Source organism: Pogoniulus pusillus, unplaced genomic scaffold (assembly GCF_015220805.1).
Source record: "Pogoniulus pusillus isolate bPogPus1 unplaced genomic scaffold, bPogPus1.pri scaffold_64_arrow_ctg1, whole genome shotgun sequence".
Taxonomy (NCBI): Eukaryota; Metazoa; Chordata; class Aves; order Piciformes; family Lybiidae; genus Pogoniulus; species Pogoniulus pusillus.
In genome coordinates this window covers 431,436-446,792 of record NW_026974714.1, presented here as the reverse complement: position 1 = coordinate 446,792, position 15,357 = coordinate 431,436, and the positions used below count along the sequence as shown (strand labels likewise).

General features: G+C 58.5%; 1 protein-coding gene across 1 annotated transcript; it reads right to left on the bottom strand.

The window, feature by feature from the left end:
- Positions 1-7,641: 7,641 nt before the first annotated feature.
- Positions 7,642-14,841, bottom strand: LOC135174429 (keratin, type II cytoskeletal 4-like). The gene is made up of 9 exons (XM_064141696.1): positions 14,383-14,841; positions 13,014-13,228; positions 12,664-12,724; positions 11,369-11,464; positions 10,144-10,308; positions 9,937-10,062; positions 9,444-9,664; positions 8,593-8,621; positions 7,642-8,123 (listed from the first exon to the last, which is right to left on the bottom strand). The coding sequence occupies exons 1-9, from the start codon at positions 14,839-14,841 to the stop codon at positions 7,642-7,644; spliced, it is 1,854 nt and encodes a 617-aa protein (XP_063997766.1).
- Positions 14,842-15,357: the final 516 nt, after the last annotated feature.

The following is a 15,357-nucleotide window of genomic DNA, read 5'->3' as shown; positions in this document are numbered from 1 at the left end:
CCTCCTCCTCCTCAGGCCACAGAGCTTCTGCCCAGGAGCCTTCCCCAGCTCCATTGCCCTTCTCTGGCCCTGCTCCAGCTCCTCAAAGTCCTTCTGGCAGGGAGGGCCCCAAAGCTGATCCCAGGATTCCAGCTGTGGCAGAGGGAGGCAATCACCTCCCTGGCCCTGCTGGCCCCAGCACTGCTGATCCAAGCCAGGATGCTCTCCCCTGATTGGCTGCTCCCCCTCTTTAATTAACACATCACTCTCATTACTCCATGATTATTATCACCCTAATTAGTCCTCTCTTTTCCTTCCTCCCAGCACACCAAGGAGGCAGCCGAGGAGGAGTCCTGTGGCCACACAGATGGGAAAGCTCAGGCTGGGCTTTCAGCCCAGCAGCTGCAGCCCCAGGAGGTGGATGGACACTTGGGCAAGGTGGGGTGGGAGGAAATGATCCCCAGAGAGCTGCCAGGGAGCAGAGTGCACTGACAGGGGGAAGAAATTAGGCAGTAATTAGTTCCTGCCCTGAACACTCATCCCTTGCAGCTCCACAACCCACATCAGAGCCAGCAGGGAGTTGGTTCTTCTGATGTGGGCAGTGGGAGGGGAGGGGAAGGCAAAGACCTCACCTGGAAAAGGAGAGGAGGAGGAAGAAGCTCTCAGCTCGTGGGCAGTGGGTGGAGGATTCTCCACCTCCTTGGGTAGAAACAATCCAGACTCATAGGACCAGAGACCTGCCTGGGCCCATCAGGACCAGCCTCACCTCCAGCTCTGATTCCCGAGGTCCCACCACGGCCAAAGCTCCTCCTGCAGCTCCTGCCCGAGCTCACAGCACTCTGCCCTGCCTGGCCCTGCTGCCAGCAGGCAGAGTTTGGCACCTGACAGCTTCTGGCTCCTGGCTGGGGTTGGAAGCCACAAGGTCCTGGCTGCTTTCAAACCCTTTTCCTGCCACAGATCCACCCTGAGAGGCAAAAGTTCAGGGCTTGGCTTTGGGCACCCCCAGGCACACTGCAAGGCTCCTCCGTCGGGACCAGCCTCAGCTCCAGCTCCCATCCCTGCTGTCCCCTGCTGACCCTTGGGGCTCTGGAAGGCAGCTGAGGCCACCTGCTGCCACCCTCGGGCTGCTCCCAGCCACCCAGCTCAGGCTGGAGCTGAGAGCCACAAGGTCAGCTCTGCTCCCTTGCCCAGCTCCATCCCCTCCCAGCCAGCTTGCTGCAGGAGACAAAGGCTTTGGGGGTGGTTTGGCAGCGGAGAGCCTCCGGAGCTCCTCTGGTGGCTTCCTTCTGGTGGGTGGAGCTCAGGACGTTGGGGCCAGAGCAGAGCTGTGCTGGCTGCAGGTCCCCCCCAGGAGGTGGGCACCAGGGCAGGGCTGCCAGGGCTGCTGATGGCACCAGGCTGGGTGGTGTCCTGGGCTCACTGAGGGCCTCTTCTTCAGACCCTTCCCCAGCTCTGTTCCCTTCTCTGCCTCTGCTGCAGCTCCTCAATGCCCTTCTGGCACTCAGCTGCCCAACCCTGCCCCCAGCACTGCAGCTGTGCCCTCCCCAGTGCTGAGCAGAGGCTCCACCACCTCCCTGCACCTGCTGCCCACACTGTAGCTGCTGCTGCCCTTCCTGGCCAGCTGAGCACCCCTGGTCCTGCCTGTCAGTGCCTGGGGGGGCTGCAAGAAAGCTGGGGAGGGACTTTGGAGGCTGTCAGGGAGTGGTAGGCTGGGGGGGATGGAACAAATCTGAGTCACACTGGAGGTGAGGAAGAAACTCTTCAGAATGAGGGTGGTGAGAGCCTGGTAGGGATTGCCCAGGGAGGGGGTTGAGGCTCCATCCCTGGAGGTGTTTGAGGCCAGGCTGGATGGGGCTCTGCACAGCCTGGTCTGGTGTGAGGTGTCCCTGTCCGTGGCAGAGGGGTTGGAGCTGGATGGGCCTCGTGGTCCCTTCCAGCCCTGCCTGCTTCTGTGGCTCTGTGGCTGATTCTGTGCTCAGCTGCCCCTCAGGCAGCAGCCTGAGGTCCTTCCCTGCTGAGCAGCCTCCCTGTCCCTCAGTCTCCCTGAGATGCTGAATGTGCTCTTCCCACCCTCAGCCCTGGTGTGGTGAGAGCAGAGAGCTGCTGCAGGAGCAAGTGACTCAGCCCTGCCTGTGGTCAGGCTGCTGAAGCTTCCCCTGGAAGATGAATGTGTGGCAGAAGCTTCCCAGCTCTGCCCAGGAGGGCTGGCCTGGGAAAGGCTGCCGAGGGAAGGAGCTGCCAGCTCTGCAGCAGCAGAGTCAGCACTGCCTGCACCCTGATGGTTCTCCCACCCACCCAAAAGCTGGTTGGGTTTTGCTCATGGGTGAGGGAGGAGACCTGGGCCATGCACCTGCTCTGGGTGGTTTTGCTTCTCCTCACTTCCTTCACCTCCTTGGCCATGGGAGGCTCTGGTTGGCATCTCTGTGTTGATCAGCCAAGACCTCAGAGCCATGGAATGGGCTGGGGGGGACCTCAAAGGTCAGCCAGTGCCAACCTCTGCTGCCCCAAGGCCTGAACCCTCCTGGCTACACTTCCAAGCTTGGAGTCTCCACTACCTCTCTGGGCAGCTTGTTCCAGTATTTCACCACACTCATGGTGCAGAACTTCCTCCTGGTGCCCAACCTAAATCTCCCTGCTCCAGAGCCAATCCCTTGCCCCACAGCCCCTTCTGAACAATCCCTCCCCAGCTCTCCTGGAGCCCTTCAGCTCCTGCCAGGCTGCTCCAAGCTCTCCCTGCAGCCTTCCCTGGTCTCAACAGCCTCAATTTTCCAAGCCTGACCCCACAGGGGAGGATCTCAAGCCCTGTGATCATCTTGGTGGCCTCCTCTGGACCTGCTCCAGCAGCTCCTGGTCCTTGGAGACTCCGTAGGTGCTCACAGCCCTGCAGCTGAGGTCTGCCTAGAGCAGAGCAGAGCAGAGGGGCAGGATCCATCTCTCTCCAGCTCTGTCCACACTGCTCTGGATGCAGCCCAGGCTGCCCTTGGCCTTCTGGGCTGCCAGTGCCTACTGCTGGCTCCTGCCCAGCTTCTGCCCCCACCAGCATCCCAATATCATTTTCCATCACATCACCTCCCAGCCTGGATTGATGCTGAGGACTGCCCCAACCCTGCTGAGGACTTTGCACCTCAGCTCCTTGCCCTTCATGAGGCTGTGGCTCTGCAGGACCAGCCCAGGCAGCTGCAGCCATGGAGAGCCAAGGAACCAACCTCAGCCTTCATCTTCCTCTGCAGCTTGCTGAAATTGCAGCTCAGAAGGTTTGGGTGTTGGCCCAGCAGGAGGAGGGAAGGAGCTGCCCTCGTTCTGGAGGAGCTGGCATCCATCTGCCTTTCTTCTCTCCGCGTCTGAGGCCACTCAGAGGCAATTATGCTGCCGCTGGAATGAGGCAGTCGCCGACTGCTGCCGCGGCTGGGCTGGGCGCTAATGCCAGGCAGCTGCTGCAGACTCCTGTCTCCAGCTCGGCCCCGGAGCAAGAGGATGAGGCAACTACCTCCAGCCCAAGCTTCTGTCGCCTCTCATCTGGGGACACCTTTGGTGTCCCGACTGGAATGGGCAGGTGGGGAAAGCCGTGGAAGCCCCCGGGGCTGGCTGAGCCTTCAGCCCTTCCAGGCTGGGAATGCAAAGCAGGGCAGGGCCAAGCGGCGGAGCCCAGGAGCAGCTGCTGAGCACCAGCCCAGCTCCCAGAGCTGGCTCCAGCTCCTCTTCCTCCAGCAGAAGCCAGGTTGGAAGTGGCCTCTGGCTCAGAGCCAGGCTGAGCTGTCCTGGCCATGGATGGCAGAGGGATGGCCACAAGGAGAGCCCAGAGCTGGGGCCAGGCTGGCTGCTGGGCACTCCCCCTGGGCATGCCACTGCCCACGGCCCAGAGTGGCATCAGGGACTTGGTGGCACTCAGGCAGTTAACTGGAGCTGCCTGATGCCTCAGCAGGGACCCCAAGCCTTGGCCTCACCTCCTTCCCAAGGGCCAGATGCATGTGGGGGATCCATAAAGCTCAGAGGCAACCCCCCCCGGGTGGGCTCCATCTCCACTACCTGTGGCAATCAAGAGTTTAGACCAACTGCTGAAGGAGATTTGCTGCTTGAGAAGGGAGCTGGGGTGGAGGCTTGGTCCTGCTCAGCCACCCAGAGGGGACCACCTTGGATGAAACTGGTGAGGGAAATGGTTCTGCCCTCTCTGCTCTGCTCAGCCCTGCCCTGCTCAGCCCCCACCTGCAGCACTGCCTCCAGCTCTGGGCCCCCCCAGCACCACAAGGACCTGGAGCTGGTGCTGCAGAGGCTCCAGAGGAGGCCAGCAGGAGCAGCAGAGGCTGCAGAAACTCCCCTGTGGGGCCAGGCTGGCAGAGTTGGGGCTGCTGAGGCTGCAGAGCAGAAGGCTGCAGGCAGAGCTTGGAGCAGGCTGGCAGGAGCTGAAGGGCTGCAGGAGAGCTGGGGAGGGAGTGGGGAGAAGGGCTGGGGGGGGCAGGAGAGGGCCAATGGCTTGGAGCTGGGAGAGGGAGAGAGGAGAGAGGAGAGGAGGCAGAAGTTGGTGGGAGTGAGGCTGGGCAGAGGCTGGCACAGGCTGCCCAGGGAGGCTGTGGCTGCCCCCCCCGGGGGTGCTCCAGGCCAGGTTGGCTGAGGCCCTGAGCAGCCTGTGCTGGTGGAGCTGTTGCTGGACATGGCAGGGGCTGGAGCTGGCTCAGCTCTGAGCTCCCTTCCAGCCCAGCCCATGCCATGATTCCCTGACCCAGTCTCTAACCCTAGCACACAAAAGCCTTCTCCTGCCCAGCCTCCTCCTCACCTCTTCTGCAATCACTTCCTGCTTTATCTGGTGGCTTTTATAGGATCCAGGTGGCAATCAGAGCCTGTGGCAGCAGGGGAGCAGAGCTGCCTTGTGCCCTGTGAGCCTGCAGACAGGGAGGACTTGAGAGCGGTGGTGGTGATGATGATGATGATGGCTGTGAAGCCAGCAGGGTGGGTTTGGCTGAGCAGATGGAGACATCTTGCAGGATGAGATGTCCCTGCCCCAGGCTGCCTGCAGAGCCAGGAGAGACCTGCTGGAAGCAGTCCCAGGGCTCCACTGGGTGCCTGTCTCAGGTCAGGTGAATCATCCCTTGGGAATGCTGGGTTGGAGTTTCCCCCCCCCACATGAAGCCTCAGCCCCTCAGATGCTGAGCTGCAGGTGGGAGGCTTCAGTCCTGAGACAAAGTCCCAGGGGATGGAGCTGGATGAGCTTCCAGGCCCCTCCCAACCCAGTTCCATGAATCCATAAGAAGCTGATCCCAGCACGTTGTGGCCAAGGGATCTCCTCACTGCTCCCTGGGCCTTTTTGTCACCCCTGGTGCCACTGAGGTCCTCTCTGTCTGAAATCCACCCACCCCTGGCATGGCACTGCCCTGCTCACAGCCCCACTGAGCCCAGGATGTCACTGTTGGCATCTTCAACCAACTGCTGTGCCATGGAAGGGCCCAAAGCTGCCACTGAGCTTGCAGCAGTGGATGAAGCTGCAGGGTGGAAAACCTCTGGTGGAGATCACCTGAGAGTGCTCAGAACCTCTTGTGGGGGACACCTTGGAGTGCTCAGAACCTCTTGTGGAGGACACTGTAGAGAGCTCAGAACCTCTTGTGGAGAACACCTGAGAGGTTTCAGGCAATTTTTGCCACCAGTTTGGCCATAAACTGTCTGCAAGGGGATGGGATCTGGGGGGACAAAGCAAGCAGAAGGGGATGGGATCTGAGGGGGATAAAGCAAGCAGAAGGGGATGGGACCTGGTGGGATAAAACAAGCAGAAGGGGATGGGATCTGGGGGGATAAAGCAAGCAGAAGAAACTGCTCTGGGTCCCATCCTGCTCCAGACTGCCTGAAGAGGACCTGAAGTTCTGTTTGGTTTTTTGTTCTTCCTCCCCCAGAGTCTGTGAAAGTTTTTTCTTACTGCTCCTTCCCCAACCCTCTCCAAACTCCACTCAGGGCCAGGTCAGGAGGCAAAGCCTTGGACTTTCGATGCAGTTTATTGAAGGCACAGTGAGAAGCTGGGAGGTGAGGCTGGAGGGGAGGAGGAAGTTCTGCACCATGAGAGTGCTGAGAGCCTGGAAGGGGTTGCCCAGGGAGGTGGTTGAGGCCCCATCCCTGGAGGTGTTTGAGGCCAGGCTGGCTGAGGCTGTGTGCAGCCTGCTCTAGAGTAGGGTGTCCCTGCCCATGGCAGGGGGGTTGGAACTGGCTGGTCCCTGTGGTCCCTTCCAGCCCTGACTGACTCTGTGATTCTGTGAGGTTTGAGCAGCCAATGCAAGCAGCTTTGGTCAGGGGGGGTGGAAGCGGTCAGCTGAACCCATCTGGGCACTAATGACTTCATGGGGGCAGAAGAGGCCAACTCAATCTGGGCACCAATGACTTCATGGGCATGGAAGAGGTCAACTCAATCAATCTGGGCACTAACTTCATGGGCATGGAAGAAGTCAACTCATTCTGGGCACCAATAACTTCATGGGGGTGGAAGAGGCCAACTCAAACAATCTGAGCATCAATAATTTCATGGGGCCAGAAGAGGTCAACTCATTCTGGGCACCAATAACCTCATGGTCACAGAAGAGATCAACTCATTCTGGGCACCAATAACTTCATAGGGGTAGCAGAGGTCAACTCAAAGAATCTGGGCACTAACTTCATAGGCATGGAAGAGGTCAACTCAACCTGGGCACCACTAACTCCATGGGCATGGAAGAGGCCATCTCAACCTGGGCACCACTAACTCCATGGGCATGGAAGAGGTCATCTCAACCTCGACACCACTAACTCCATGGGCATGGAAGAGGCCATCTCAACCTGGACACCACTAACTCCATGGGCATGGAAGAGGCCATCTCAACCTGGACACCACTAACTCCATGGGCATGGAAGAGGCCATCTCAACCTGGACACCACTAACTCCATGGGCATGGAAGAGGCCATCTCAACCTGGGCACCACTGACTCCATGGGGCTGGGGCAGGGAGGGAGGGGTGGGTGAGCTCTTCTACAACATCAGCAGGCTTGCAGCTAAGCCTCCCCCCACCATGCAGAAGCAAATCAAAGGTCTGCCTTGGCACCTGGAAGCAGACCCCAGCAGGAGGCTGTGGCAAGGGGGCTGGAGGTTGGAATTTGCCTTTTGGTAACATTTCAGCTCAGGATTAGTTTTTTTTTAAACTTCTCTGGTGGGAAATGAAAGAAAATTTGTTTAAAAATAGGAATAAGAAGAGATAATTCAAGACTCAAAAGAGGGAGAAGGCTCAAGATCCAAAAGAGTTGCTCCTCAGCTCCTGGAGAAGTCAAACTCATCCCTCCCTTGTCTGAAATGCTTTGGGAAGGGCTGGGAGGGAAAAGAGGCTTTGAGTAGGAAAGAAGAGTGAGGGAAAGGAACCTGCTGGCTGTGGGGAAAGGCAGGAGGAGAGGACAGGACACCAAGCAAAGCCTTCGAGCCGTGAGCCTCTGGGCAGCAGCAGTGTGTGGCGCCTGCTGGAGAAGCTCGGGAGCAGTGCGGTTGGGCTTTGGGACTCCGCAAGCAGCCCTCGGCAGGGCTCAAGCTGACGCTAAGGGAGGTGGGAATGGGTTTGGTGACCCAAACCCTTGCTGCTAATGGGCAGAGGAAGGATCCTGCATCATCTCAGCGGGAGGAGCTCCGCGCCCCGAGCCGGCTGGCAGTGCCACCCGCCCGGCAGCCCTAGGGCACGACACAAGGCTCTCTGACCACGCCGAAGCCCCCTGGCACCACGCCGCTGTTGCACCCCACGACCTCAGGGCCGCTGGCAACCACGACAGGGGAACCTGCCAGCTGCCTGACGACGCAGCCCTGGCTGCCGAAGCTGAGCACCCCTGCGGGCTGGCAGGGCCCCATCCTGGCGCTCAGGGCAGGGCTGCCCGCGCTGAGCAGGGTGCGGGCTGGGTACCCGCCGCTGCGGGAGCTGAAGCCGCCGCTCTTGCAGCTGCCCGCTCCGGCTTGGCAGAAGACCTCCGGCACACACTGCTTGGCCACGGAGCTGAGCACCCTCTTGGGGTGGATGCCAGCACTCCGGGAGCTGAAGCCTCCGTTCTGGGAGCTGTGGCGTCCAGACCTTCTGCCCAGGGAGCCGTAGCCGCAGGCAGCGCCGCCCGCAGCCAGCATCCCGCACTCCTCGGGGAGGTTGTAGCCGCTGCTGACCACAGCTGGAAGACAGCCCCGGGGCGGGGGGGGGGGTTGGTTATGCGGAGAGGGAAGGTGGAAGAGGCTCTGGAGCAGGCAGGTTGTGGCGGGAGTGGCAGAACCAACCCGAGCTGAGCTCCTCTGCTCCAGCAGATCTCAGCTCCGGCAGCTGCCGACTGCCCCCAGCGCATCCCCCAGCACCTCCTCCCACCCCCGCACTGCTCAGCTGCCTCTGCTCCTTCGCAGCTTTGCCTGCTGGGCTCTCCAGGGCACCGAACTGTTGCCTCCAAGAGTAGGAAGGGGTTATGGATGTGACCTTCTCCCTCCAGCCAAAGGCTGATTGTTTAGGGGGGAAGTTAGGTTGAGAATGTTGGGATTAAGCCTTTGTGAGCTGAAATGAAGAAGGGAGGCAGAGGGAGGAGGGACAGACAGAGGGACACAGCTCCACAAACTGAGAGAACCTCAATGGTTGGAGACCTTCAGGTTACTTACAGACACTCACAGGGTTCCCCACACATATCCTGTTAGGGGAGAGAGGAGAAGCAGACATCAGCCTCTGGACCAGCAGCAGCCACAGCTACAAGCATGATGCTCCTCATGCTGCCCCCCCTGAGCCTCTGCTTGGGACACATCTGAACGTCTCCAGGACAGGAGCTGGTTTTGCTGGCACAAGTGTGGCCTCTGCAGCCTTCAGCTGCCTCTCCAGGCTCTGCTTCTGTGAGCTTGGGAGGATCTCTGCTCTGCTCAGCCCTCACCTCCAACCCTGCCTCCAGTGATGCTGTCCCCAGCGCAAGGACTCAGGAGCTGCTGGGGGGAGCCCAGAGGAGGCCACAAAGATGCTGCCAGGGCTGCAGCAGCTCTGCTGTGAGCTCAGGCTGAGGGGGCTGGGGGGGTGCAGCCTGCAGAGGAGAAGGTTCCAGGGGCAGCTGAGAGCTGTGCCAGAGCCTGAAGGGAGCCTGCAGGGAGGCTGCAGAGAGCCTTTGGCTGAGGGGGGGTGAGGCAGGAGCAGGGGGAAGGGTGTGGAGCTGAGGCAGAGCAGGGCTGGAGTGGAGCTGAGGCAGAAGCTGCTCAGCAGAGGGGGCAGAGACTCTGGCCCAGGCTGCCCAGGGAGGCTGTGGCTGCCTCCTGCCTGGGGCTGTGCCAGGCCAGGCTGGATGAGGCCCTGAGCAGCTGAGTCTGGCTGGGAGCTGGCCCTGGGCTTGGCAGGGGCTTGGAGGAGATGCCCTCTGAGCTCCCTTCTAACCTGAGCCACTCTGTGACTCTGTGACAATGGAGCTGCAAAGTGCCTGGGCAGCTCTGGCCTTTGATGTAAAGGAGATAGGGAGAAGGTCTCTGTCACCCACCTGCTCTCTTCACCCTCCAGCAGGGTCTTGTATGTTGCAATCTCGATGTCCAGAGCCAGTTTGACATTCAGCAGCTCCTGGTAGTCCCTCAGCATGCAGGCCAGCTCATCCTTGGCCTTCTGGAGGGCATTCTGCAGCTCAATGTGCTTCTCCCGGGCATCTTTGAGGGCACAGTCCCCACGCTGCTCTACATCACAAATGGAGGTCTGCAGGCAGGAGACCTGGCAGAGAGGGAGATAACAGTGCAGAGGTCATCCAAGCTTTGCTTCCTAATTCCTGGTCAGGCAGGGTTTGGATTCATCCTCTCTTCCACTTAGAGAGGAGAAAGCCACCAGCGCCCTTCTCTCGGGCAGCTTCTCGTCTGTCCTCTTTCCAACCACAGCCTAGAGCAGGTCTTAAGTCTTCTGCAGGCCCTTGTGTGACCTTCCCCATACCTGAGCTGTCCACCCAGACACTGCCCTTTCTGGAGGCATCACCTCCAGGCCTCCCATACCTGCTTCTTGGCGCTCTCCAGCTCGCACTGCAGCTTCTGCACCATGCGGCTCAGCTCGGAGATCTCACACTTGTTGCTCTGCAGATCGTCACAGTATTTGCCCCTCTTGTCCTGCAGCTCCTGGAACTGCAACCACCAAAGGCAAGGGTTGGGTTTGTCCTGCAGCCTGCTCAGTGGGCACCACCCAGCTGCCAGCTCCTCACTCACCCTGGTTTGGTAGAAAGCATCAACTTCCTCTTTGCTCTTCTGAGCGATCTCTTGGTACCAGCACTCCACGTTCTTGATGATGCTCTCCATGTCCAGGTCGCGGTTGTTGTCCATCTTGACGACGACTGAGGTGTCACACAGCTGCCTGTCCACCTGGGCTCGCTCCTGTGGGGGAGGGAGGCCTCCTTCAGCTCTCAGCAGCAGCCCTCAGGCTTTGCAGGGAAGGAGGAAGGGCTGAGACAAGCTCCACCACCCGCTGGTGGCTCTCACAAGTCAGAGGTGTCCCTCAGGGCAGCTCAGCAGAACGCCCTCCCTGCTGGACAGGTTGCAGCCTGCCAGCTGCTGACCTGCAGCAATTCTGTCCACATCAAGGGCAGGGCATTGGAGTGACTTAACCCTTGGCATCCTGTCATCTTCAGCTGCTTTGCTGCTGCTAATGACAGGATTCAGCTGGCAGCTTCAGCCTTCATCAGGCAGCAGCGAGCTGGAGGAACTGGCCAGACACTTGCCTTGGCTCAGGGCAAGAGGTAGGACCTGGAGCTGTGTCAAGCAAGGGGGAACCACCCAACCTCCAACATAAGGGTGCTGATGTGATAACAACCTCCTGCTTCAAGCTTGGGCTGAGGCCCAGCTACAGAATGGGTTGGGTTGGGAAGGGACCTTAAAGGCCATCTTGTTCCAACAGAGAATCATAGAAGCCTTGAATGGGTTGGGTTGCAAGGGGCCTTGAAGACCACCCAGATCCATCATGGAATCCTAGAAGGGTTTGGGTTGGAAGAGATCTTGAAGATCACCCAGTTCCAACATGGAATTCAGAATGGGTTGGGTTGGAAGGGCTTAAAGACCACCCAGCTCCAGCACAGAATCCTAGAAGGGTTTGGGTTGGGAAGGGACTTTGAAGACCACCCAATTCCAACATGGAATTCAGAATGGGTTGAGTTGGAAGGGACCTTGAAGACCACCCAGATCCATCATGGAATCCTAGAAGGGTTTGGGTTGGGAAGGGACCTTGAAGACCACCCAATTCCAACATGGGATTCAGAATGGGTTGGGTTGGGAAAGGACCTCAAAGGTGATCCAACTCACCCCCCCCTGCAATCAGCAGGGACATCCTCCACTAGAGCAGGCTGCTCAGAGCCTCCTCGAGAGGGCTCTCAAGCTGGAGACATTTGGGACACCTGCAGGGTGAGCCCCAGCAGGGTCCAGGAGCAGAGCAGGGCCTCACCTCCTCGAACACACACTTCAGCAGCTCCAGCTGCCGCCTCAGCAGATCCACCTTCACCTCCAGCTCTTCCTTGTTCAGAAAGATGCAGTCTGCATCCTGAAAGAGAGGAGACAGCCCCAGCCTGGCTGAAAATGCTGGAGAGAGGCAGAGAAGGCAGAGCCAGGAGAGCAGAAACCTGCCTGGACAGGACTCCAGGAGCAGGGAGGTGTGAGAGGATGAGTCAGGATGGTGCCTCCTGAAGGAAAACAAAACCTTTCCAACGTGACTGGCAGGAATTGCTTTGGCTCATTTACTCCTCCAGACTAAAGCTGCCAGCTCAGGACTGAGGCTTTCAGCATCACTTTTGTGTCTCTTTTTCTTCCTCCCTTTTAATATTGTTCAAATGGTTTCTGCTTTTCTGATGTCCAAGAAGAAAGGATGTGAAGAGGCAGCTGGAAAATAGCCAACACCTTAGACAGCAGCTGGCCCAGACTGACCTCTCCCACTCCAACCTTCCCTTGGCTAACAAATTCCTGCTGGGGTGGGGATGGTGGAAGAGTTGAGAAGAAATTCTTTTGTCTCTCCACTTCCATTTTCCCTAGGGAAAGGGAAATGTCACTCCCCAGAAGGTGTTGTGATGAACAACAACAAGCAAAGAAGTCAGGAATCAAAGGCCCTGAAACTGAAGAGGAGCAACAGGCACAAACTGGGCCACCAGAAGCTGCATCTAAACACGGGGAGGAACTTCTCTGCTGTGGGGGTGGAGGAGCCCTAGAGAAGGCTGCCCAGAAAGGTGGTGGAGTCTGTGTCCTTGGAGTCATTCCAAGCCCACCTGGATGCCAACCTGTGCAACCTGCTCTAGGAGCTGTGGAGATCAGCAGCTGGGGGGGGGGGGTTGGACTCAGTGGTCCCCACAGGTCCCTTCCAACCTCCACCGTTCTCTGGCTCCAGTTGCCTCTTTTTCTGCCCCTGTGCCTCTCTATCACAGAACCACAGAACAGTAGGGGTTGGAAGGGACCTCTGGAGATCATCCAACCCCATGCCAGGGCAGGGTCACTCAGAGTAGGTCACTCAGGAACACACGCAGGTGGGTGTGGAAGGTGTCCAGAGAAGGAGGCTCCACAACCTCTCCAGACAGCCTGCTCCAGACCCTCAGCATCCTCCCAGAGCTTTTCCTTCTGTCCACATGGAGCCTTCCCTGGCTCTCCTCTCTGCTCATTCTATCAGTTTTGTGGCTGCTGCCCCATTTCAGCCAAGTTTGGCACCAAGTTAAGCCTGTGCTGGGTTCAGTGCTTGCTCTGCTGGGAGCTCCTCACCTTTTTGAGTGCCACGAACTCGTTCTCCACCGTCGTGCGCCTGTTGATCTCCTCCTCGTACCTGCGGGGCAAGGAGAACACAGGGGCTGGGGAGCAGCTTCAGCCACACAGCAAATCACAGCCTTGGCTGGCCCCAAGGCTGCCACCAGGGCGTCTGCAGAGCAGACATTAGCCCAGCCGAGATCAGAAGCTTCCTCATGAGCAACAGCATTACCAATGCAAAGAGTCTGCAAGCCAGACAGAGGAATGTGGCAGCCCCCAGGGGGTGCGCCACAGGCCCGGGAGGCGCCGCCTGAGATGGAGCAGAGAAGTGAAATGCCAACGGCCAGGGGAGACCTGAGGGTCCTTACTTGCACTTGAACTCCTCCACCAGCTGGCTGGTGGCACACTCCTCACTGCCCAGCTTCTGCTTCTCGCAGAGCAGGCAGTCCAGGCGCTTCCGCAGGTCGCAGATGTAGTTCTCGAAGTAGAGCTCCAGGTTCTTGCCTTTCTTGGGCAGGACATATTGCTGCAGGAGGCCCCACTTGGTCTCCAGCACTTTGTTCTGCTGCTCCAGGAACCTGACCTGCAGGCCAAACGAGAGCAGTGCTTCAGATCAAGAGATGGGGGCAATAAAGTCAACGTCTGAGGAGCCACAGGGGTAAGGTTCCCCTGGATGGGGCCTCTGAGGTGGCTCAGGATGAGAACCTCTCAGGGGAGGTTTCTACAAAGGGATCCTGAAGTGGCAGCTGAGAAACATTCAGGTTAGAAAAGACCTTTGGGATCATCAGGTTCAGCCTGAAAGAACAGCCCAGAATAATCTGGGTTGGAAAAAAGCCTTGAGAACATCAGGTCCAGCCTGAAAGAACAGCCCAGAATAATCTGGGTTGGAAAAGAGCCTTGAGAACATCAGGTCCAGCCTGAAAGAACAGCCCAGAATAATCTGGGTTGGAAAGAGCCTTGAGAACATCAGGTCCAGCCTGAAGGGACAACTCAGAATCTCAGAATCATTTGGGTTGAAGAAGGTCTTTCAGATGACCAAGTTTATGAGCTCTGAGGCCAACCATGAGCTGACTCTACCACATCTGGTGCTAACTCAGGTATCTAACCCAGCCTGAACCAAGATGAACCTCCCTGGCCTCCAGGAATGGTTTTGGAAAGATGCTGAAAGAGGGAGGAAGGGTTCAGGGTAGGACACAAAGCTGAGTCCATCAGGGCTGTGGCTTCTGTCTGAGCTAGACCAAGGCTGCAGTGAGAAAGGAGCTGTGTCTAGACGGGACCCCCCACGACAAAGTCCACTTATGCCATGGCCATGATACAAGCACCAGCAAGCAACAGGAGCAGTGTGTGGCCAAGACCAGCCCTGCTCAGCACTGAAGACCTCCCTCTGACCCAGCATAGCTCTGTGGACATCTGGGCCCTTGGGTGGACCCAGCTCAGCCAGCTCTTGGCTGGGGTTTGGGAGGAGCTTGGTTCTGTTCCCTTTCCCTCCTGTGGGCATCTGGAGCCTTGGATGGACCCAACTCAGCCAACTCTTGGCTGGCATTTGAGGAGGGCTTGGTTCTGTTCCCTTTCCCTCCTGTGGGCATCTGGACCCTGGGATGGACTCAGCTCCTGGCTGGGGTTTGGGAGCCTTTGGTTGTGTTCCCTTTCCCTCCTGTGAGCATCTGGAGCCTGGGATGGACCCAGCTGGCTGGGTGGGGGAGGAGCTGGGCTGTGCCCGGAGCAGGCTGCGCTCACCTTGTCGATGAAGCAGGCGAATTGGGTGTTGAGAGTCTTGATCTGCTCCTTCTCCTGACAGCGGATCTCATGCTCCAGGGGGTCAACCCCAACGCAGAGAGGCTTCAGCAGCCTCTCGTCGATGCAGATCCCTTGGATGCCCTCAGCCTTGCGCTCGGGGTAGCCTCTGACGATGCTGTAGCCCCTGGGGCCGCAGAGCCCAACCCTGCCTCCGGTGCTGCCGCAGCCGGCGCCACTGAAGCCCAACTCCCCGAAGCATCCAGCGCCGCAGCCCCCATTGACGTAGGAGATTCTCCTGCTCCCACCCAGGTTGCAGACACTTCTGCTGCTGTAGGCTCCAGCTCCACACCTCCCAGGCTGGCAGGCAGAGGCTGCATAGCTTCGGCCGCAGATCTCCGAGGCCGAACTGAAACCTCTTCGCCCCAGCACGGACCTGACCGTCGGCGCCTGCCTGCTCATGCTTGGCTCCGGCTCGAGGGGTGGAAGGTGCAAGCTGTGGGGCAGCTCTTCTGCAGGACAGGAACAGAGGCTCCCACTGGAGTGACAGAAGGCTGCTGGTGGCCTTTATATACGTTCAGAAGCTTGGCCTTGATAGGATCAGGACCTTAATTTGAAGAGCTTCAGGCTTTGGTTTGCCTGGCAGCAATAAAAGCTCCTCCGAATGCAAAGCAGCCTAAGCAAACCTTAACTACTGAGGACATGAAAAGGGAGCTAAAAGTGCTCTGCTGGCAGGTTGGCTCAGAACAGATTAGGGTTTGAAGTGTTCCCTCTAATGATAGCTCAGGCAACCTTGTTGTTGGGTTTGGTTTGTTTGCTTTGTTGGGTTTGTTGTTGTTGTTTTTTCTTTCTGAAGGGAGCTCTTTGTGATTTCTTTGCAGTCTGTGGCTTGGGGTTGGGTGTCCCCTGGGCTGGTGGAGCCTGGTGGAGGCTGGTGGAGGCTGATGGAGGCTGGTGGAGGCTGGTGGAGGCTGATGG